The sequence below is a fragment of the Dermacentor andersoni genome, chromosome 3 (genome assembly GCF_023375885.2).
Source record: "Dermacentor andersoni chromosome 3, qqDerAnde1_hic_scaffold, whole genome shotgun sequence".
In the NCBI taxonomy this organism is placed as follows: domain Eukaryota; kingdom Metazoa; phylum Arthropoda; class Arachnida; order Ixodida; family Ixodidae; genus Dermacentor; species Dermacentor andersoni.
The window spans coordinates 140,620,734-140,646,002 of record NC_092816.1 but is presented as its reverse complement, the minus strand read 5'-3'; the positions used below and the strand labels follow the sequence as shown (position 1 = coordinate 140,646,002).

General features: G+C 44.5%; 1 protein-coding gene across 3 annotated transcripts in view; it reads left to right on the top strand.

Annotated features, from left to right (window-relative positions):
- The first annotated feature begins 43 nt into the window (after nt 1-43).
- LOC126525141 (uncharacterized) overlaps nt 44-25,269 on the top strand; it is a 44,009-nt gene continuing 18,783 nt past the window's right edge. Inside the window, exons 1-3 of one of the 3 annotated variants that reach the window (XM_050173192.3) lie at nt 44-212; nt 12,166-12,224; nt 14,534-14,635. In XM_050173192.3, coding sequence (XP_050029149.2) covers nt 176-212; nt 12,166-12,224; nt 14,534-14,635 — 198 coding nt within the window. In that variant the 5' untranslated portion in view covers nt 44-175. Of the gene's footprint in view, nt 213-10,120; nt 10,175-12,165; nt 12,225-14,533; nt 14,636-25,269 lie in introns of those variants that run through there. The other 2 variants (XM_050173194.3, XM_072287314.1) reach the window with 2 other exon arrangements.

Sequence of the window (25,269 nt, the reverse complement as noted above, 5' to 3'; positions counted from 1 at the left end):
CAATGGCTCGTCAATCTAGAAGTGACGCAGTCCGCTTTGCTATCCGTTCTTCGAAGGCTATCTATATCCTCTCTACCGGCTGACATCATGGCTGCCTGTTTAGACGCAAACAGCTGCCATGACCTCGGAGCGTAGCCTCGGCGGCTTCGGCGAAGCGGACAAAAACTGAAGCACCATGGATCCTACAGCAAGAAATGTCCTGGCATTAGCAGGTAATGCTGGGCGCTACCCTTATGAGCCCCATGTTGCACAACGCTTTCTTGTGACTGTCTTACGTCATACTTGTGCCATCGTCGTACTTAGCTGATAGCTTGCTGGTTGTATTTCTCGGGCGCTACCATTCTAGCTTTCGTTTTTTTTTTTTTTCTTCTGTGCTACCTCGCTTGGTTTCATTCCTTTGAATACTAAAGTTAGCGCGTCAAAGCGCACGCTATCCTATCCTACTGCAAAGTCGTGCCTCGCCAGCCAGTGATTTGTAAATACACAAATTCTTATGCGCTCACAATAACCAGTTAGTGTTAGTAATTATTGAACACTTTGTATAGTGGGAAGCACGACGTCATCCTTTTTTATTACTATATCTTACTTCATTAGCTACTACTCTGTTTACTGCGGCTAAAGAGAGATCAGTTCAGAATCGAATAACCTGTGCAACATCACTCTGAAACATAAACGGGAAAAAAACGCTGTCGTTAGGTATGTCTGGTCCACGAACCCCACGACCGTGATATGGGCGTTCTACAACTACTTTGCACTCGAAGCGGAATATCCTTACTCCCATATGCTGAGGATTATAGCTTAGAATATCATTGAGGAAATTGAATTTCACATGTTTTGCGCAACACCACGCACTCCTTTACGTATCGTAAGAAGAGTCATGTCTCTACATTGTGCCGTTCAACACTTAAGCACGACCCTCATGGAGCGAACTTCCCCGACGAAGTTCGCGCGTCATAACATGTAGGGAAGCGCGCCGTCACGCTTTCGCTTCACCGCCACTCAGGCGACGATCCAGGGGCGAATGCCACCGAGCCGCTATCAATGTGGCGAGCCGTAACGCAGGAGATTACTGTTCCTTAAATGTAACCGACAGCAAACTTTAGCATGTTGTGACACTTAATAACGCCATAAATTAGTGTTTGAAAGTTCTTTCGCAGTTATTTCTCCTACTTTTTACGCCTAGCAATTCGCAGCCTCCAGAAAGCGCAGAGAACAGCTCAGCTCTGGTAACACGCGGCTACAGTGGCTAGTGCGGACAGAGAACACCTACAACGTGCGGACCGCTCACACACATCGGTAGGCAGTATAGGATCTGTTTAAGTGTCGTGTGCTAGGGTCCGTCTGGGTCATGTCCACACTGGGCGGCCACCTCTTCCCATGCCGTCATCTTCTTGCGCTGGTCCTTGTAGTCGGGCCTGCAGCAGTCCCACAGCACCGGTCGTTCTTGCACCGCGATTAACAGTCTATCATTGAATTCCACGCGTGCGGCCTTCAATGACCTTTTTTTGCGAATGCGCCGGCTGGTCGTGCACTTCTTGCATGTTCGCTACACACGGGAAATGTTGCGGCGCTACAAAAGCAAAAAGAAATTACGTGTGGGAGCACACGAGCGATGATCGTGGGTACACCGCCGCCATCAATCCCATGATGCAGAGGCCGGAAGTGCTGGCTCCTGATTTACTCGGGCATGTGGCCGCGCGCCGAACACTTCCGGCGGTGGGCGAAAATATGCGTCCCCTCCAAATCGGTGGCGCGTGTCCTGATTTTTGACGCCGGGCGTCGAGCGGCCGCCGTCGGACGAAGTTCGCTGCTCGGACGCCGGAAATTCATTCTATGAGGGCCGCGCTTTACAGGATAACTTGTAGAGCGCTTGGTGAAGCCAAAATTGTCCAATTTTAATTGCATATTGTATTTTACTTTCTGGTTTAGAATAAAGATATTTAAGTTCAGTGTTGATTTTTGCCCACATCAGGAATATCTTGTGAAAAACGTAATATTTCATTATAGTTTTGCTTAAAGCTCATATAAAGGGGTGTTGAATGTTTGCATTTAGAAAGGTACCGCGATAGTTGTTCTTTTTTTGTCTAGGGGCCTTACGATTTGGAAAAACCCGTAGCATACGTCCGCGTTCCAGAAACGCTGGTACTCGAAGGGGATGGAAGTATTTACTAGTCAGCAGTCGAGTTAAGAAAGATACTCTGAATATTAGCGGGAAAAAAAGAAGGAAGGATATCGACAGAATTGGACTCGCTACAGGCGCATTTAACTGTGCCACATATATATAAAAGCTTTACCGAAGCATTAAAGGATCAAGGAAAGATAAGCAATGACCTAGGCTGGGATAAATGTAGTAAAACCTTATTAGACACAGCAGGCTGTGTGATAACTTATCGCCACCCTCGTTTAAGAAAGCTCCAATCATAATCATGATCCTTTGCAAGGGGTTCCAAAGAAACGTATAGGTGAACCTACCAATCCTCATGCCCGACCCCTTTGGTGCAGTTTGACACTTTAAAAGCGGCAATCGCGCAACGTTAGATGTGTCGCGCCGAATCAGAATTGAACCTGGTGTATTCAAGATTAATGATTGCCATGTATAGGACCACTCGCTTTTTGTGAAGGCATCGATCGCCTCAGAGATGCGAAGAAGAAACCCTTGTAAGTCCTGCTGTTTTTCACATCAGTCTGCCTTAATCCATGTCAGTCCTCCTTAATTCACCCTAATCCATCATAACCCTTTAATCCACCTTAACCAACTTCAACGATCCTCCTTAATCCTCCTTAATCCATCCTAATACACCATAACCATCTTTAATTCAGCTTAAGTCTCTTTAATGCACCTTGGTCCATTCACTGATAAGTCACTAGTTAACTTTGTTAAATCATCTTTTATAGACGGCTGGACATTCTTTGGCTCGCTGCTGGTCTTCCTTGGATCATGTGATATTGTCTGTGCTTCAAAACTCGAACTTGAGATAGACATTTAAGGCTTTTGCCTTAAAAATCAGAGCTGATAAACAGGTAAAACAGAACAAGGAGGAAGCTCAGCGACAGCCTTACTAAAGTCAGCAGTGGATTACCACTCTTGCATTTTCTTTTCATCTGTAGATTGCTACTTAGAATATTTATATTTACTAGTTTGTAATGAAAACTCAAATCTTTTCATTTTTATGCTACGTCAAATTTATGAACTTTTACTCGATGAAGACTTTCTGTTGAAACTTTGCTGGCTGTATTATTATATACCAAGGCGTAAAATGAACTAGGAATATGCATTTCCGCTTACTTATAGTATGGCTTCTCGCCTCAACATATAAGTTCAGAAAATGCTGTTTTTTTTTTTGGATGTCTAGTTGTTGATGCATAATTCCCAAAGCATGCATCACATTTTTTATTCTATTTCTTTGCATACCTGCAAACTCAAACTCCATATACTACAGGACACAGCAATTTGGTTTCAAAAGTACGAATGCACGTATGAGGGGCAAATTTGGCACTCTTAAAGAGAAATATCGAAATTTTAAGGCAATCTTAAGCGCTTCAAATGCATACATAACATTCAAACGGTGATTATACAAGGGCCAGCTGTTACATAATTTTATCCGCTAAAATAAAAACATGCGTCTGCCCAGTACAGCATACCTTAAGACTCAGAGTAAACATAGTATCAAAACATATGAAATCCCTTTTTAGTTAAATTAGGCGCAAAAAGTGTTTAAGTGTAGACCGTGTAAGGAACACTTTCCCTCTTTTTCTCTCATTCAATCGACGCTGAGCAAACTAGCATTCTGTTGTGCGGAAAAAAAAACTAATTTGCTTTGTAACATTAATCACATATTTAACAACGTGGTTTGGACAGGCCGAACTTAATGTAGCATTATATATAATAACTGCTATTTTATTAGTTAATATATGCTGCATATTACTTCAAATCGTACAAAGTGAGCTAAGCGCTCAAGCAGATCTTGCAGAAGTGTATTAGCTAATTTCATCGCCTCCGAGATTGGCGATGCCCTGCTCTAGCGTGCACTTATACTCGCGCCCTGGACCGACTTGCCGTACACTTGAAGTGTAGACACACAATATGCCACTGTTCAAGCCGAATATACCGGGCCAAGCACCGGAGCCGCCCCAAGTAAAGCTGTACATTGCGTTGTCCAGGTGTACGTCCTTAGAGAGGTTGTTTCTGTCTCTGGGTCTGATGCGCCGTAGGACTAGTGGTTTTACTACACCTGTACGCCAACTTAGTGGATAAGTTTGCCTTCTTCCAGAGGCACAAAATGTCCTTTTATTTTCGCACACAATTCATAAATGGATGTTGTGGTGGTGGTGGTGGTGGTGTGTTGTAGCTACATGCTCGTTTAGCCTGGTGATCGAAACTGGCCATCGCTCCACTTGAGCGTCTCTTTCATTGTCACTGAAGTATTCACGATCTGTCGAACTGTCCAGTGTTTCCTAGAAATATGAGAAGAAAGCGTGAAGCTTTCTTGCCGGCAGTGTCACATCGTTGCCGAAACAAAAGGTGATGACCACACGCATGCAGGGGGCCTTTTGTTAATTCTCAAGTAAAGCGTCCGTTTCACAACCGTAGCTTGGTCGTGACCACAAAAAGTGTTCGATGTCTTCTGTCTCATTGTGCGAAGTACAAAGCGGAGCTGGAATCGATACCTCCCATCTTGAATAGCAGTGCAGGGGTACATGCAGATCCTGTCCTTACTCGATGCAGTAGCAAGGATTGCTCGCGACAAAACCACCGGGCTATGCAGGGTGCATGCGACAAAGTCTAAAGTTATAGAAAGTGTACACGGACGTCAGATTTAGGGACTTGATTGCTTTTCTGTGAGAGTGCCGCGTACGCGAGAGCGTCATCTTCGTCATTTCCAGCAATATAACTGTGAGAGGGGATCCACTGAAACTTTATACTGAAACCTTTCTTCTCAAAGTCTTTCACCAATGAACGTGACTTGCGTGGGAACTCGCCTAATGATAAACGGCCACAGCGTTACCATACCACTTTCGAGTCCATGAGCAGCGCGACATCTTGTGCAGGCAGGGTATTTAGCTTTCGTAAGGCTGCAGCTATTGCTGCACCCTCGACAACTCTTGGTCAGACTACATGGTCCAGCCGCCCCGGCCATGAAGCTCTCAAAAAGGGTATGCAAAATGCAGCTGCACCCGCTTTGACAACCGACCAGTATAAAGTTAGAGGTGATTCTCGTAATTAGTAGTCAAGTGCTTCAGAACAAGTAACTTTGATCCTGCAGATGGAAGTGTTCTTTGAATGCAGTCTCGGTAAGCGTAAGCTGCAGGTAATATGTCGAAAGGTGCTGGGTGGGTCTATTCTAGAGTGCAGGCCTTAGGCGTTCGTTCCTGTGGTCAGCGTAGGCGTAACCGAGTGAATGGGAACAGAGAAGGATGAAAGAGAGAACGCGAAGTGCAAAGGCGGGTAAAAGAAGGCGGTAGCGAAAAAAGCGCGAGGAGGAAAGCGGAAGAGGAGGGCGCAGTGGAACCATGAGGCGGAAAGCAGAAGAGCAGGTTATGCCGAAAACGTGAGAAGAAAAGCGTAAATTCGCACAAGACGGGCTCTACGGCGACGATGGCTACGAGATGGCGCCAGAGTAGCGCGCGTCGTCTGGGAAGCCAGTCTGCAGCGGCTGGTGTCAATCACGCACACGCGTCACACACGCGCTGACTCTCACAGTCTCCTCATTAGCGAGGCAGTCGCGTCACACTCGCCCCATTTGGAACATGCCGCACGAGACAGATTGTCCGCGCCAGTCAATATATCGCAAAATGAAAACACGTATAGAGCTGCACTCAAATTTCGCGTTTGGGAGTGTCCCAATCATCGGTGATTTTTTTTTTCTGTGCCTTTGTCTCGAACAGCGCAATCCCCAAGGTGTGAAGCACGTTCAGCGCTGTATAAAAATGTGTATGTGTCCTGGCACCTATAGGTTGGAGAAGGGCTTTGCCGGGTGAAGATTCATTTAGTCGTAGTAACTAGGTCAAGAGAGCCTGAGACGCCTGAGGATGGAACATACATGATACTGTTTTTACCGCGTCGAGTGACTCGTTTGCCGCCTTACTGAAGCGACAACTGCATGGTACGCCGTCATGGGGCTGTATAACATAAAGCTACTCGAAACTTTTCTATTGCAATTCTGCAATCACCCATTCATGACTGGCCATAAAATGTTCGGGGCACCCCCACTACCCCTGTATGGCACGCCATGTCACGAAAACCGCGAAAACGCCCCATATGATATTATATGCGCAAACTGATTATGCATGATTACACAGAACGAAAGAAAAATTATTATGTTTAATTGAGCGCCTTTTTCACAATTAGCCCTCTAGTAGTGGTCAAATGCTTTCGAGCTGCGCCCACGTCGCCTGTATGTCACGTGTCACAAAACCGCGAAATCTCGCCGTATTGTACGATTCGTGCACGCTGATTATACATGATTAGACCGAACGAAGAAAAAAATCATTATTTTTGAATCGACGCCTTTTTTACCATTAGCCGTCTGCTATTGGTCAAACGTCTTCGGGCTGCGCTCACTTCGCCTGTCAGTAACATGATGTCACAAAATCCCGAAAACTCACCACGTCGAAGTGGCATGTATGCGTTAAATATGGATTCATATGCCGAACAAAACTGTCTTTTTTTTTATGAATAGCTGAAGACTGCGTCATACCTAAAGGAGTAGAAGATGGCTGCCTGCCAAATGCTATGGTACTGGCTAGTCAGAGCTGCCGGGTAGCATGGATTTATTTGCGTAAAATAATTTTTTGTGCCTGTATAACGTTATCGAGCGTTTTTGGTACGTACGCGAGTTAACTCTGCCCACTCTTCTTTGCTGAGAAATCATTGTGGTGGCGTTTTACAGCGAAGCTGTATTTGGCTAGCCGATTCGTCCGTCTGTCGCCTGTCCGCCGAAAACTCCTCCGGCGCAACCCCATGCGCATGCGCGAGAAAATTAGAGAAAGAGATACACGCGATTGGCTGCCCCAGCATTGACATCGTTGATCTCCGTCGCAGCCGAGCGCGCGAGCATTAGTTTCCCTCCAGCTTCGAAATGCCTAGGTCACGCGTCATACGTACTCCTGAGGAGCAGGCAGCTTTCGATCGGTGACGCCGTGAGCAGAACCGGTAACGAGCTCGCCTACGCTGTTTCAATGCTGCAGCACGGGTACAAGAACAGGTTCGTGCAGCCGAGCGCAAGCAGTACCTGCGTAGCGAGTTTCCCGCAATCTACCAAGGCGTCGTTTATTGAACCGTCGAAATTAACTTAGTCATAAACACCGGGGCCGCACGTTTCAGCTTCGCTGATTAACCATCTTTACAGAGTGCTTCGGCGGTGATTGTTACCTTCCGTTGAATGCCACCGCGATTTTCTACCTACCACCGCAAGCTAAGGGAAAGTGGACCGATCGCAAACACCGGCACCCCATACTTCACCAAGCAGCCCAAAAATGGGACACCGATAAGGAGCACATGTGTCGCATGCCACTTTTCTATGACCCGTCTTTGCATTGTTTGCTGAAGAATGTGTTCGTACCAACAAGTCTAGCTTGCCACTATTCTATAGTTCAGCGGCACCACCCTCCTCATCCATTTGTCTACTTTAACTGTGCTTGTACAGCTCCATTCAAACTCTCCCCACATGAGGGTGCACCTCGCCTCTTGTTAGCCAAATAGAAGTTCACCGATGATTACGATACTCCTTAAGGCGAAACTTGAACGCAGCTCTATACGTGTTTTCATTTCGTGTGTCATTATTTTGCATTATGATTTAGGTACACGGTTTACATTAGGAAGACAACGCTGTGAGTTGCGTAGCTGGCGCGGACAATGTCTCGTGCGGCACATTGCAAGCGGAGTGAAGTTTGGCGCGAATGCCTCGCTAATCAGGAGATCGCGAGAGGCAGCGCGTGGATGACACGTGGGCGGGATTAACAGCAGCCGACACAGACAGACCTCCGTTGATGCAGCGCTTTGTTTCCACGCAGACGAAGCACGCTACTCTGGCGCCATATCGTAGCCATCGTCGCCGCACAACCCGCCTTGCGCGGCACTGCGCTTTTGAAGCGAAGCTTTCGTGGCCTCTGCCTTCGACTTTCCCGCTGCTGCTACTATTGCTGTGACTGTCTCGCACGCCACGTGGGGGGTAGTTCAGTGCGTGTATATATATGGAAAGAGCGTGGCAGAGAAGAAGGGAGACGTGAGAAACTCGTTTGACGTTTCCAGCGCGTGGAACGCACACAATGCCCTTTGGAGCTCTCTGGGCGTCGCTACATTAGCCTCTTGACAGCTTTAATTGTCCGTGACCGATGCAAAAGCACTGCAGAATATGTAGCGCTTACCTTTTAACTAGCGTGCAAGCCCAGAGGGAAGCTAGCTAGAATGGTAGGGAGGAGGGGGGATAAAACGTAGCGAATGGGTAGAACCGATGAAGTCGCGAAGAGTGAATAACAACCTTGCCACTATTCCCTCGTAGTTTCCATAAAAGGAGAGAGGGGATAGGGCACAAACGACGTCAGAAGACAACGAAACCCTACTACTAGCTACGACAGCGATTGTCAGGAAACGGGATAAATTTAAGTTCAATATACGGTACGGTAAGTATCTGGTATTTCTGAAAAATGAACACCACGTAACATGTCAAGCGGACAACTTATGCAAGGCGTGCAGAAGAGCGGCATTAATGAAAGCGCCCGCAGGGTCTAGGCGAGACAAAGGAAGCAGTTGCATGGCAAACAACACTTATGTGCCCCTACAGTAGCTTTGCAGCTACGTCGTTGCTCGGGGTGGTGAGTTTGATCCCGACTGCGGCAGCCGCATTTCGACGGGGATGAAATAAAAGAACGCTCATGCACTTAGATCTAGGGACACGTTAAAAAATACCATTGTGTCAAAATTAATCCGGAGTCCGCCACTACTGCATGCCACATAATTCGATTGTGGTTTTGGCACGTACAGTACCATAGTTCAATTAAAGTTTAGTACTTCTGCCACGATGCCATGTGAGGAAATGACAGTGTTCCACCCTCTCAGATGTTAGGAAATATAGCACATAACAATGCTTCAAGCAAACACCTGCCCTTGTGTGTTCTGTGTACTATGCAGACAAACAGCACTGATGCACGCAAGGTAACGTTTAACATGCGGTCACTACTCTTGTTTTGGACTGAACGTTGAAAAAGTTAAACATTCGTCGTGAACACCGATAATTATCGTCCATGAAAGCATACAGCATAGAAAGCTTCGCTTACATCATTTACATCGGTTCCCAAAGAGCTTGGGATCTGCATAATTTTTTCTTCTCACCCTTTCGTTCCACAAACGACAAGAGTGGCCCTTCGTCGTGGGGAAGTCGTGCCACCAGTGTCAGCGACGACAACACCCAAGATAGCGTCACATCGAGCCTTACTCGTAGCCGCTCACAGTCGCCCCTCGCAGGAGAAGTCATCGCCGTCACAAACGCTGGTACCGCGGACTGACCTCAGCAGCCCGATCGTAACCCTCCCCATCTCACCCCCCCCCTGTCTCCCCCCCCCCCCTACTTGGAAGCACTGATGAGATCACCCACGCGGGCGTGGATGCCGTGGCCGCCGGCAACTCAGTGCATGCACCCTTTTCCCTCGGCTCCTCCGCTTTCCACCTCGTGCTTTTACTGTAGCCTCCTCCTCCGCTTTCCTCCTCGCGTTGTCTTCGCTCTCGCCTCCCGCGAAAGCGAAGAGAGCTCTCGCGGAGGCAAGGGGCTACTTCTTTTACACCTCGCTGCGCTCCGTGTTCGCTCTTTCATTCTTCGCTCTTCTAGTTCGCTCGGGTACAACGCCGACGCCGACGCATATCGACGCTCAACGCGGGAACACGGGTTGAAGAGTTACGCTCTAATAATAAACGTTGCTCAGTGTAGGCAATGCTATTTGCTTTGAAAGCAAAAAAACGTGACCTCCTGTAAACGAGTAGCGCTTTGTTTGGGCTTTTCAAGCAACGCAGCGGGCTACCGCCCGATGCTTTCGTCGGTGGCTACGTAAAGGTGACTTCAGGAGACTGGAATAAAAACAGATTGAAATTGTTTTACGTCATAGGGCCCTAAATATGGAGCTGTTAGGTCAAGGCACTACGCCCACTGCACCTCTTACGCCTTTCTACATTGACTGTCATGTAAGATTTTTACTTAAGATACTGTCTTTCCATTTGTGTGTTGTGTGTATAATTTCTCTTGCAACTTTAGTTTACCTTGAATGTACCACTGGTACAATAATTCCCTCTGGGCGCATGTAATGATCTCAAGAAATAAATTACAATACTAGAGCAGCGTGCAGTGCCATTTAAGTGAAGATCAATCTTGAGCACTGATTCCGTAGGTATTTGTTCGGCCATGCGGCTGTGCTTCGTGGGTAGTGCGCACTGGCATGGCAGCGCAGTTGCTTGGCACAGTCACTGGACCGGGTTTGCAGTGTCACTGATGCTTCAGTGATAATTTTTAACTCGACATTTTTACAAATCTTTAATTTCAATTTATCCTTCTAATCTGTAATTGCAAAGTAATAGCACTCAACAGCGCTTTCTTGCTACAAAAATATCAACCTTCTTCATCGTCCCCACAACCAGCCCACAGCTTAAAGGAAAACTTTTTTTTTACTCCCTACAAATACTTCACAAAGGCATTTTCGTTGCTATGGAGATAAGGGATTAATGTCAATATGTCCGGTATCTCACAGTACCATCACGAACCGCGTCGCCGCAGTAATTATCAATGTCCCTGATTTGTAACATGAAACTCATAACGAGTCTATTCTGTTTCAACTGTAGAGCCAGTAAACAGTTCTACTGTTGTTGCCGACGCGAACAGTTCTTTATTTACTACACGCAAAACGTAGTGTATTTGAATAAAAGAATCACGCTTACTACGGCTACTGAATCGTGTTTTATTGACTTTTTGCTATAGCACGCACGACAGCGTGCCTTTATAAATGTATTTTTGCAGATATTGACTGTTTGCTATAGCACACACGACAGCGTGCCTTCATAAATGTATTTTTGCAGAATATGTCACATATATTTCGTCTGCAGTGTTCTTTTTTTTTTCAGTTTACATCTAAATGCGCAATTCGTTGAACCTGAGTATATCGTACAACGTCAGGCTCAAAACAGCCTGTAAGAAAAAGTACCAAAGTCAGATGGGCAGGAATGGTACCGAATCTTCGAGGAGCTGGTTGAAGAGCTTCCGAGTCCCTTTCCCTTGTAGTTATGCCTCCAGTTTCAATTGAAAGTAGTGGTGTTCGATCGTGCTGCAGTAAATGTGGAGCATGTCAAACTTAAGCAGCACATCAAGCATATCTTCGTCCTAAACATTAGGTTAACAAATGCTTACATAAATTTATCGCAGTATTTGCATGCTATAATAGCATGACGCCATTACGTGTGCTCGTGCGTTTTAGAAAGCCAAATCTAGACGCGATAAGCAACAAATTCAAGCACAAAGAAAAGAGCAACTCGCGCTATTTGGGCTGTAGTAGGCGAATTGGTGGTGAAAAATAAATGGCATATTACTCAGAACAATTGCTGATTGAGCACTTGACATCATATAATCACTTCACTCTTCATAACAATATCAAGGGTGGCTGAAAATTTAGGCGCTATGTTTCCCATTTGTACGAAAATTTCATTCGCAAACGCTTTTCTACTATCATTTTTCAGCAGTGGTATCACACACCCCTTACCATTAATACCTGCTCGCTTGCAGCAATGTTGCTCCTAGCTTTTCTGGTGTCCAAAGCTGGTTCATGGGCTAGTGCTTTCCGCCCCTTTGTATTACAGTAATGACCGACATTTTAGTGCAACTAAGCATGTATGCTCGTATTTAAGCATAGCTATTGTCTCATTAGTAGAGTCGGTGCAAATCTGTCTTATTAATGAATCTTCGAGTTCTTTTTTCCTTATGTGTATTTACTTATATTTCGTTAACATCGATATACATACTTATATTAATTTTATTTACTAGAAAGAAAGCACGCAGATAGTTCAAGAAGTAGGATTTTCTCTCTGATTAATCCTTGCATAAAAGCAACAACATAGACAACTGCCTTTTAAGTTCTGCCACTATTCATTGCCCTGTAGGCATAACCAGACTTATTTGTCCTTTATTGCAGCACTCCTCTTCCTACCATTACTTCAAGCCTACTGTCCCCGTCTGGCCCCTGACGTCATAGTAAGTCTGCGCTCATCATGTCGCAAATACGCATTTAAGCAGAAGCACTAACCCCCTCAAATCACATAAAAAAGCAAAATAAAATGGGCAGCAGGATAGGCTGGCAGCCATGCAGTAGTTTGAGGTCGCGTCTTCTGCGGTCTTCATTATTTCAGCGCTAGTTTCGAGAGGCCTTGCCGCAAAATCAACATTTATTACCTTTACAACTGCGCTGCACTGAAGAGTCGGCAACTCAAGCACACAATCTTCCCATTTGTTCCACCGCAAGAGTACGTCGAGAAGGCAGCCAGAAATAGCAATCATTCTGCTGGCATTTCCTGCTAATGCAAAGTCTGCAGAGTTCTTACTATAATACCCTGTTCTGTTGTGCCCGCCTGCTAGCATTCGGTCATTTGGAAGGATGTAATCTTCGTGAAATTACCTCCTACTTTACCCCCATGCATAATAGTGCAGTATGAGAGCATTGATAGCGCGAGATTGTCGACCACCTCGTCACCAAGCTTCGTCATCATCAGTGCTGTTCGCAGTGGTTGTGGTCTCGTTACCATAATACCAAATGACGACAAATGAGAATATATAAAGAGTACCTTTTGCCCATACTTTTCTACCTAACTTTAAACATTATCGCTTTGCTTTATAATTTACAGCCCTTCAGCCACAACGGACACAAAGATTAATTATGCGCATAGTTTAAACATTTCCGCACTTCCTGGCCAACAGTTTCGCTGTAACAACACATTGTGTCCACTTCTTTATTCCTAGAGCGCTAGCCAGTTTATGTGCGCTAGTCTGGAATGGTTTTCTTTTTCATTGGAGTTAATCATCTTCACCATCGTCATCATGACGCTATTCGGTTGCAATGTTGGACAGAGGCGTATATCGGCGATACCGTATTCCCCCTACCTTTTGCTAGACGACTGAATTGGACGCCTTCTAATTCGCTAATACAGTAAGGAAGTTAAGGTTGGCGTGGAATTATTGAATTCCTATAGCAGTATCTTGGTTGATAAATAAAAACTACGGCTGCTTGCTTCACCCACTTTGCCGCTAAATTGAAGTCATTTTCGACATTACAGCTTGCGAGGCAAAAATTTGTTTTTTACTTACTATTTGGAGCTACTTACACTTCCTCTTTCACTCTTTCTGTCTATCTGACTGCGTACATTTTCGAGAGCTATCAGATGCAGAACTGCAATTTCAAATGTAGTTAGTACCGCAAGTTACCACGTGTACGAAGACGAATTCAATTATTCTCACAATGACAGATTTGAGCACCTACAGTGAATTGTGAGTACCGCAATGAAAAAAACTTCGCGTTTCACACATCATTCCGTGCTAAATAGCATTTTAGACCTGAGATTAGTGCCATATTTTCGTCTCTCATTCTGGTACTCTTCGTATCCTGCAACTTCAGGCGTTTTTCTTCCTGCTAGGGCCATTTAACCAGTCCCTGAAAAAACTCTTATCCCTACTTTCCAAGCGGAAAAACTTTTTGAAATCGTTCGCGAAATTTTTGGTGCCCTCATACCTCACTCTATATGAAGGGAAACAGACATATCAAGAGATCTACTGCGGTAGATATTGCAGTTCCGCCTCATCGGCTGAACTATAATTATTTGAAGCAGACACTACTTGCAAGACGAATTACAGTCACTTTATTTAAAGAAAACTGAATTGTTAGGTGTGTGCTTATTCACTTAGGATCATACATTTCAATTACTGTATTAAAGCCGGGCAGTAAGCAAGCAATATCCATTTCGAAAAAACTTTTCACTTTGGCGCCACTTTCGAGAAATACGTCTTCAAGATCTGTAACAAAATCGATTCATGTGCAAGGTAACACTGATAAAGACTTCATGCTGTTTCAGTAACTACGCAACAATTCAGTCAGTACGAAAAGTAATATTCTCGCCAGCTACCTCTCTAGCTTTTGTGCTTGGAAGACGCACTCCTCTGCATGGGGCCTGGGTTCATCAGCACGGTCGTACTACAGTAAAGTGGCGCTTATCTTAGAATTTCTCCTAAATAGATATAATTTTGCTTTGGTCTGTTTCAATTTCGCAACTGCAATATGTGCCTAAAATTTAATAAATATATTGCAATGAAATGTGAATATGTGGTTCTTTCTAATTAGCTACATTGCTAATTTTCGTGTATGTCCACTTGTTCGGGCGATTCACCAGAATAAGTAGAATTGCGCTATATGCTGCGTGCCAATTTTCTTAACCTGTTTAAACTAAACAAATTAGTCGAATAAGTAAAGAATAAGAAATCAAAGCAGAGAGCTGACCGATGTCTTTCGTTTTCAGAGTGGGAAGGTTATTCCGTGCCGCTACCTATGCATCAAGATCAACTTCTTTGAGATGCCCTCCATCGTCCTGTCAACAGAGAGAGATGGAGTCCTATGTTCGGTGAGGCAGTGAAACTCTAAACATTGAACACTAATATCAGACCATCCTGTTTACAGTCCTCATATCTCGCATCACCAAACTGTTAGCGTAACGAAACAAGTCACGTTTGTTTACCATTGCCACCTGGGCCTCGTGCAAACTGTGAGAATGGCCAACCTCTAAGTTTCACTGTGCGAGCACGCTCGTTGTAGAAGTATGCTCCACAAGGATTTCAGTGTTGAAGCCTAAATGTTTCATCCATTGCAATTTTTCTAGGGCGAGTTCTTCAGTATTTCCACATGCTCCGAAAAACGTGTGCAGGAGGATCGGGTAAACTCGAAAAATGAAACTGCAGTCTCGATCTCTCCATGCTAGCAGTCACGTAAAATTAATTCTAAAACACATTTCTTGAAGTTGTTTCAGGGTTCAAGTATTGTAAAATTACGCGCAGTCCCGCATCAACTAAGCCGATCAAGATTGCCTAAACAGGCAATTTCGTACTCCACAAATAAAGAAAAGGACGTTGTCTAATTCTTACATGAAATTATAGGACATTTAAAACTGATAATACGTCCAGCACTAATATTTGGTAAGCTTTAAATCATCCCTTTTATGGCAGCCAAAATATTTTGTTAGCAACGTATACTCTCGATCTTGGCACAACGATGGACTAGACCCCACAGATTCTACCACAACATACACAATACAAGCACGAATAAGTTTAGACTGCATTGCTGAGACGAATACTACGCTTCTTCGAAAGACACAACATGCCTGTTTTAAATATAAAGTTCCCTAATGAGAGGAGAGAGTCTTGCAACTGCATAACATGACAAAAATGAATGCAGTTTGGGTCGCAAGCAAAATTTCAAAAGATCCCCGGGCCAGATACGTGGTAACCTGTACGGATAGCTAGGAAAAACACGCGGTTTCGTAACTGGCAATTTCAGCGCGTCAGCACATATGTATCGTATTACTTTGTATCATATTACGACGATACAAAGAAACATTCGAAAACTGTAGTGCAGCTGTGGCTCCCTGTTGTAGCCTAAAAAGGTACTGACTGATTCGGTTCAAGTTGAATTACGAGTTCATGGCAAGCTTTCAGCGTATAATAGCAAAAGAAAGAACGGGAACGAAAGCATAAACAGAGTTGAACCGATTTCTGGTGTGATAGGAGAGGGTGTTATGCCTATATGCTGCAGTAGATGTTCCATTATGGACTTAAGTATAACACGGCCACTATTCTCATTCGTCCTGCCTACGATAACACTGTTACAGAGCATTTTAAGTTCGCTACATTCCGACTTAGTATGGTAACTCAATCAGCGCATCTACAAAGTCGACGTTTCGGTTGTCAATACCGGAATGTCAAGGTTAAATTTTTCTAGTTATCTCCCTGAGAATCTACCAGATGGAACATACTTCAACCACTACGCCCATTGGTTGCAATTTCCAAACAGGTGGCAATGCTTTCTGAGACAAATAATTTTGTACATGCGAAAACACCAGTTCAAATATGGACTACATAGCCGTAGTCTTTCAGACGCCACTACACGAAGCTGTTAAAACAATCAAATCACTTAATAAAAAAAGACGGTCACGTGCTTGCGAATAGGTGGCGGTGATTTTAGTTTTGCACCTTGACGATGATTATCGCAACCGCTTTCAGGTATAAGAACCCGATGGTATGGTACGGCAAAACTTTATTGAGGTCCTGCAGATCGTGAGTCATCACGAAGCGGGCCGCTCCCACGTGGGAAGCTGAAGGCGAAGCCTCTTGGCCGCATCGTGGGCCTGCTGGACAGCCCATAGTTGGTCAACCAGAAGAGCATAATCCCATGTCCTTAAATATATTATCTGGCAGCATATTACATATACAACTGTGGCCGTATTCTCGATAAATTTCAGGGCGAACGCTGATAAACTATGAGGCCCCCAGAGAGAAGGCCCGTCGTTCTAGTGGCGCATTCAGGCGGACGCTACGTCACGAAAAGGCGAAGTTAACCCCGAAAGTGATCGACGCCGGGCACTACACTCCTCTTAAAATAAACCTTCAAATCAACATTGTTGTAAATGTAGCACTCCGTACATGAAAACAGTGAATTGCAATTGCGGGCACATCGCGAAGGTCTACCACCCGTTATTAGTAACTCCACTGCATGCCCTTCATCTATCGCAAACCTTTTGATACGAACTATACGAGATGAGAACCATAAAAATGAAAGCAATAGATATATTTACTCAAGTTGTGCTTTCTTACGTGCTACTATTTGGCGGCTTCATTTCTTTCTTGATACTCGAAGTGCACTGCTACTCATGTGATTGAGCGTTGCATAATGAGGTAGATATTGTTCAACACTTATTCAACGTTTACGTGAATGACACAGTACATATTGATAGACACGCACAACTGATTCGATAGGCGGACGACACCAACATATTCTTGACATCAGACAATGTCACAGATCTCTTCCGAGTAGCAAATTATGTCATGTAAGAGCTTCAAAATTGCTCTGAAAGAAATATAGCCTAAAAATGGTTACTTTGCAACAAAAATCCATTTTTTTCTACCGCGAGAAGCAAGTCCGTGTCTGCTCACGAAAGTTTGAGGCTGAGCTCCACCCACATTGACATAGCCAAAGAACACAAAATTCTAGGCGTAGTTTTATCTAGTCGAAGGACTTCCGACGCTCACATTTAACATTTGTCCAGAAAGTTGTCCGAAGGAGCTTCTGAACTCTACCGAAGTCGCCACTTCTTCCGTTCAGGAATAAACTCCAAATAGTACATTTTATTTTCCGATCCTATTTGCATCAGTGTGAACAATACTCTGCATTAGTGTGGACGACAGCAACCAAGCAGAATATGAACAGGCTTATAATCTTCTATATAACTACTGACTGCGTGAACAGTGTCCCCTAACAACATGCCACAATAGAATTACTACAGCAGCATAAAATTACGACTATAGAACAGCTGCATGCCTGCCATCTCCTATATGCATTACGCTTTTCAGATAGACTCTTTCAAGAGTTCCTGAAAAATGTCTTACATTCAAAAAAAAATCTCCGCACTTCGTTGACACTGACATTGGAGGTAATGCCGGTACAGGGTTGCTGAAAAAAGTATTTCTGTTTTTTTCTTGTTTTTTACAATCGCTTACCTACTTAGTTTCCGTGTCCTTCAATAAGTTGGCAGTTGAGTAGTGATGACAGACTGTCTTCACTCAGGCTAAGAGATATGTTTCTATATTAAGATACAACTTAAACAAACAGCAGTTGGCAACCAAGGCACACGGACCACGTGGCGTCATGTTACTTCTCCAGCCAATCACAGAAGCAAACAAAGTCGTCGTCATGCGGCGTTTTCAATATGGCGTCGTACATGATACCTACGGCGCGTCTGCTTTTCTTGAAGAGTCTTTTCATCGGTGGAAGCGATGAGGCGTGCAAAAGACGTGGACAATGTACATGTACTCTTCAAAAGTCCGCGATACAGTTCATTTCACTGCTGACACCGTTAACTCGTTAAACTTCACTGCCAGCTGAAGTAAAACTTGAGAGTAAATAGTTGCAGCGAAGCAAGTATTTTATTTAGGTTCAATAAAGAATTAAGCTTCCACCTTTCCGCTATAATGGCCCGTTCACACTGAGGAATCCGGCGTCTACAGAGAATGGAACGCCGAAAATCGCGTCGTTCACATTGCTTGCGCACCGCACCGCCGGAACGAGATACAGCGCCATCTGCCCCATAAAGTGCTAACCTCCAACCAAGCGCGGTATATCCCGTATGTTCGCGCAGCTCGAAATTGCGCAGTTGTCTCCGTTCGTGTCGAGTTCGTGTGTTAATTTTGCGCGTCTCCACCATTGCTTGAAAAGGCAATGATGGACCCTGAGCAAGAAGAGGCAGTACTGCTAGGCCTGTTGGCAAGCACCTTTCTGGCGATGCGTGACGCGCAGAAGCATTCGCCGAAGAGACGACGCCACCGGCGTTGCTGGGTTCGTCCTGCTTTGCAAGGGCGCGCGTAGCTTGGTCACGCCACCTTGTCAGGTCGCTTATACCTTGTGCTTCGCGTGGTACTTGTCGAAAAGGACGGGGCGGTTACGCACCAATTCGATGAGCATTTCCGATATCGCGACTGCGATATGACGAGAGCGTTGGGCTTGGCCGCCATCTTTCGAATTGCTGAGACGCGCTCCGATTGGTTCGCGGCGAGGCAATCCGGCGGCAGCTGCCGCAAAAATCGGTCCGGGAGCGATCGGTGCGGAAGGGGCTGTTTTCCGGCGGATCTCGCCGCCGCCGAACTGGGTTCCGCCGAATTGGGCGCCGCTCCAGACGCCGAATGCCTCAGTGTGAACGCGCCATAACAGACGAGTGAAAACGTATGAAGTAACGCACTGATAATTTTATTTTTGTGGTTGCCGCCTTGTTTAGGTAACAGGAAAAGTTTAAAGCAGGAACTATTTGCAGCCTCGCGGAGGAACAGTGGCTGGCGGTTATTATGGCGTGGGCGAGACTTCGCTATAGACTTAAGTTGTATCCTACTAGAGAGGATGTTTGAAGCTTTTGACCCACGAATAATAGCACAGCATACACCGTTTGTTGAAGCCATAACCTCGTGTTACCTTGTATTACCATGTATTAACTTCTTTAGACATGTATTCATTCTGTGCATGTAATATGTATTGACTCCTAATGAGTTCCTCCAGTTGAGTTGTGTAAAAGTAGAAGTGCACTTATCCTTTCGTGTAGCATCGCATATGTTCTTGTAGTATCAATAGCCCGTTTTGTCTACCTGTACGGCTAGATTCTACGTTACGTTTTGTATGTCTTCTCAACTGCAAGACGCCACATATGTTTGTAGACGTTCTGTGTGTCTTCTGCAACTGCAAGCGGTGCCTTGGCGCCGCTTGCAGTTGCAAAAATGCTTTCTTGCCAAGGGGGCTGCAACCATCATTTCGTAAATCTTGAAAAATAAATATGATGACGATGATGAGATCCAGATCCATGTGCTAGCGCAGCGGTAGACTTACTGACGCAGACGCGTATTAGGATACCGGAAGATCTATCCAGTAATGACAGCACCGATGCTCACATCAGGTGGCTTTGTGACCAACAGTAGTCAGCCGAAAAGCTCAAGAAACACTGCGGTAATAAAAACATACAATCTATTCGTGATTACTCGCCACTGGCGACCTACTGATGTTCTAGATTAATCAAAACCAGATTTTCATCTCAATAAAACACAGCCACTTCGCAGTACGCATCCAGTAGTATCTCGCTTATCGACAACACTGTACAGTATGAATATTCTACTGATCCGCAAAACATTTTGCAGTTGAACATTTGACATTATCTTGTAGGGGGACCACACCGCTTGTTGCTCTATTCTTGCGACGCTATGTACTTTAAGCACTGCTACTCTCGTCGCCTAGTTTCTTATCACTGTGTATGAAAATCCGAACAACGCAATAGGCGGCTTTAACCAAATGCTAGTTGTAAATGTGTTGTAGCAACACTACTGCGCATGAAGCAGCGTTAAAGCGTATAGGCGTCATTTCAACAAAGAAGCACGACTGCAGAAACAATTTGGGGCTTCAGATTCGGAGATAGTGATCAAATTATCGCATGTGAAGCGTTAATTTACCTTTAATAACAACTACTTACAGAGTTGTGTATTCTTAGCCGGGCTTAAGGTGAATTTATTTAGCGATTGGTGGCATCTTCATAATTATGGAGTGGAAAGAAGATTGACATTACGCAGAGTGAGTGAGTGAGTGAGTGAGTGAGTGAGTGAGTGAGTGAGTGAGTGAGTGAGTGAGTGAGTGAGTGAGTGAGTGAGTGAGTGAGTGAGTGAGTGAGTGAGTGAGTGAGTGAGTTTTTGAAAAATCCCTCACATTAAAAAAAATCTCCGCACTTCTTTCACACTCGAAGACTGGAGGTAATGCTGACGTGAGTGAGTGAAATGCTCAGTGAGTGAGTGAGTGAGACAAAGCAACTTTCTTGGAATTCTGACTTTAAAGCCCTCGAAGAACAAATAAACTCAATAATAAATGTTCTCCGCGGCAGGCACGACATGGGGAGGGTTGCTTTCATCCCTAATAATAATAACAATTATAATAATAATAATAATAATAATAATAATAATAATAATAATAATAATAATACTTTATTGACACAGGAGTTCCGCCATCAGTAATACATAATAGGCCTGCCAAAGCTGCATTGGGCTTGAGGGCAGAGCCGACAGACAGCGTTTAACACAATGTAATATCGCGGATACAACAAGATATGCAGAAACATTGTTAGAAGGAACGGACACAGAAGAGAAACACAAACAGCTATCAGGAGGCAAAATGAAAACAAAACCACGTATCCTACGCTGTAAAGTAGCATTACCCAGCATTCTTAACACAAAGCAAGAAAACATACATCAGGCGTTTGTGCATTACTTAAAAACCATCAATTATGCTATTGACAAAAGCCAACAAAAACAATAGAAATAGGAACAAAAAAGAGACAGGAATATACATATGAGATCTGCAGGGAACAAGGTACTGAAAGAAAACAAAAGTACTCTTGTCACGCTTTATTCACACACATTAGTAGGTGTTTAATGAAATAAATAAATTGATGTACTTGCTCCAGCACCATAAAGATATGTAGGCTTTTAATATACGTGAAAGAACCAACCTTTTAAACGATTAGAGGGTAATGCAGCGAAGAATTTGTTTTAAATTATACTTTGGTTTCGCGCGAAAGGCACTTGCTGGTAGTTTATTGAGAGAAGAAGGGATGAAGTAATTACGAGTGCCCTGACCGTACTTGGTAGAGCAGCGAGGCACCTGAAAACGGTCTTTCGGCCGGAGACAACGAGCAGGAACATATTCGGCCTTGCATTTGTGCGACCAGAAATGCCTCATGTTGGCCGTTGCCGTTAGAAGGGCGTTAGAATCTGGCAACTGGGCGTTAAATCTGGCAAGAGTACATAATGCACTTATAAAGCAATACACTGAGTATTCTTCACCGGTTCTGCATGAAATCTCCCGTTCATCTGAAGAGCGACTTCAACAATCAATACCTAGGAGCCTTAGAGTATGCTTAGGCGTTCCTCGAGAAACCGCAAGTTCCTTGGTAATTGCAGAAGCATGTCATCCTCCATTTCCTATTATGAGGGAGGTTGAAACGTGTCGACACTGCTTTTGCGTTTCAGAGCAGCCCAGAAGGCACCCACTAGCAATTGCACTTATTGAGAGAGGGCGACGATCAATACGGTGACTCGGTGAAATCTACTACCACATGACGAATTTTCCCTCTCAGATATCTCCTAACCTCCATGGCAACTTGTCGCCCCAGAAATTTAACTTTCGGTTGAAGGAATTATTCGCAAACGAAGCATGTTTATGCTAGCAGCACAGCAACTAGCGTTACTTTCGATACAGGTTATATGCAACCGTTTACAGATGGTTCTTGCCAAGCAAATTCTACAGCTGCCTATATCGTTCCAGGAGGCAACCTTATACCTTATACAGACGTTTAAGCTGTCTCACACGACATTATAAACTACAGCAGAGCCTTTTGCAATATAGCCTTTGCTACGATACGTAAATTCACTGCAGAAATGGAAACAATGGGTCAACCTTTGTGACTCGCAGTCACCTTTCCCGTCACTACAGGGTGACATCAGCAATTCGAAGAACATGTTGTTAGTTAACGAGACACTAAAGTACCTCATAAAATCAAGTGAATAGAATCGCACAATAACGTTCTACTGAACACCTGGTCACTGCAGCATTACTGGGAATGTTGCTGAAGACAAGGCAGCTGGACAAACGCGTCTTTATAACGCCACATATGGTCTCCCTCTAACACAAGGCGCATTGCGGCACATACTAAGAGATATGGTCCATAGTCGCAAAGCGGCATGGTTTGGTCAGAACTCGAAATCTTCAGATTTATTTCACATTGACACTTCGCTTCTGTTTAAAATTCTGTCCACATTGGATACAACGGAAGCCTTTGAAACGCTCGTTCACTGACTGCAGCCTTGCTACGGCGTACGCAAAGCACTTCTACAAAAAACTTCAAGAGCTGATCGTGCGGAATGCGCTTGTGAGGATGTACAGCATCCTCTGTTTGTATGCGCGAGATATGACACATACACACACACAACATTCAACACGTGATTTAGTGGCATTGGGCCGCAGGCCCTTAAGCCTCAGAAAGAGCTTAGGTCCTTGGCCAACACATTCACTGCAAAGACGAATGTTACTAGCTCTCGAAAGAATAATACAAGCGAACCCTATTCTCGATAACTATTGAGTAGAGTGTTTATGCGCGATAAGCTCATTCTATCACATTTCTTAACCGAATTTGGCCAATTCAATGCCTGGATTCACGTACCTTCATTTGAATCTAATCCGTGCTTTCTTTTGTGGCTAATTTTGGTGTAGTTGTGTCATCGGACTTTGTGTTTACTTTAGTGCACCTATGTTACTGGTCTTTGTGTTGCTGTGTTTCTGAGTTGACTTGCAGTTTTAGCGTCGCAGTAGTGTATTTATGTGACTCGACGTTGTGGTAATATGATTTGGAGTATATTTTTAGTGTTAATGCGTTTAAGTTCATTCTCTTTTTTAATCTCTATGTGAAAAGGAGCAGCCGGCACCACTTAAAGGAGACAACATCATCTAAGTACCATATAATAAAAAATTAGGGCTGTTAACCAGTAAAAAGTCCGGTTGGTTACCCTACCATGAGGGAAGAGAAAATGGGAATAAAAAGAAGGGAGAAAGAGAGAGAGGAATGCTATGTATGTGGGCAGATGTACGGACAGCACCTATGCAGTCATACAGTAGTTCTCAGAAATTACAGAAGTGTCTTCACTGCCTTCTGAGCGTATGATCGGTGAGGACGGTATTCCAGTATTGTGTTCACTCAGTCGACGATCATATAGTCTCCTAAATGAGTCGTACATAGATTGTCGCTGTGTTTTAAATTGAGGGCAGTGCCACATTAGCAGAGAGAATAAGAATTTATTTGCGTGTAGATCAATAATACTATAGCCCGCAAGTGTCAGTTTAGCAAAAGTCAGGCGACGTGTAGTTACGTCATTAATACGCCGGAAGCGATTGGCTTGAATTACGCTGACACTTCCAAACGGCTTCATCGAGGAAGAAAATAAAAAAACGGATAAGTGTCATGCCCCTTACGCAGTCTTTCGTTTTACGTAACCACGCAATGTCAGCTAGAAACTTAACGAGCTGCTCGTCTCTGTATTGAAATACCGAGACTATGGTAACAAAACGAAACTATTCGGAGCTCTCTACACTGAGAATCATAGTCACTGTACTGATAAAACAGTATACCTACTATTGCTTAATATAGATTATCCCCGTATTCAGAAATGCAACTTAAGTTGAAGCTCATGCTGGACTTGATTTAAATGACGCCTGGAGTTAACGTGCCCAAAGACGCTCACTGCATTTCCTTTGGCGCGTACACGATAGGCGTCATTTGGATCGTCAAGCATAAGCTTCAAATTAAGTTGGATTTCTGAATACGGGGGTAAGCATTGCTACAAGGAAACCCGTCCAGCTCTGATGTGCCTTGTCCACACTGAACATCGCTCAGTAAATCGACGACGCCCCAGCGCTTCCGTTGCGCAAATAAATCGCACCGCGGGGAGGTATGACGCCCCCAACTGGCAGCATTATAGACACTTAGAATAGGGATCCGAAACGTTTGGGGCCCCAAAGAAATAGCGTCGAAGCCACTGCGCATGCGCGAGACGTAAACTCCGTTTGGGTTTTGCGTCGGGCACACATTTTTCACTGATTCAGCCGGAGCCCCAAAACTGCCCCAAAAGCTTTGCGTCAACAAACATGGCTGCCCCCATCGAAGCCACGGCTCTAACCTAGCACCAAAGTGGGGTCGATTTGTGGTAGCGCGTGAAGTTGGCAAGCTAGGATAAGTGAGTGCGGTTATCGCTTTCTCGCAAATAGCGTGCGTTATGAAGATTGATTTATTACGTGCCGCGGATTGCGAATTCGATTGTTCATTTCACGGCTCGTAGGCCTAAGACGGCTTAGCTTGGCTGGTGAAGGCATGTAAAGTTAGTTACTTAAAACTAAGTGCAACTAATTGCTTGATGATAACGTCTAAATTGTAACTAAACGCGGAAACAAGAATGTAAAAATTACTCTTCTTATAATAAAATGGTATATTCCATTTATTTATTTATAATAACTTTTCTTTGACGCCGTAGTGGCGCTGCAAGCGAAACACGCTATCCATAAACGCAAAGCCCTATTATAATTCTAAAACCCATCACTCCTGCGTGCCCCAATGCTAACACCCGCAAAGCTCATTGAGGCCCCAAAATTTTGGGGCCCCTATTCTAACACACTGTATTGTTGACGGCCGAAGGCACATTTGCGCCGACCTGCGCTTTTGCCACCAGGTGGAATTTTTTCACCTATTTCCTTATGCTGTGCCTGTATTCACAACACGCACCAGCTGCAATGTGGCGTGACCTCTCCAGAGCGCATGGGCAGCGCCGAGCGAAAATTTCCATTCATGAAGCGACTTCTGTGGCACGTTAAAGTTTGACTTAAAATGTCGTACCGATGTTGAATCAATGGGTGGCCGATGGA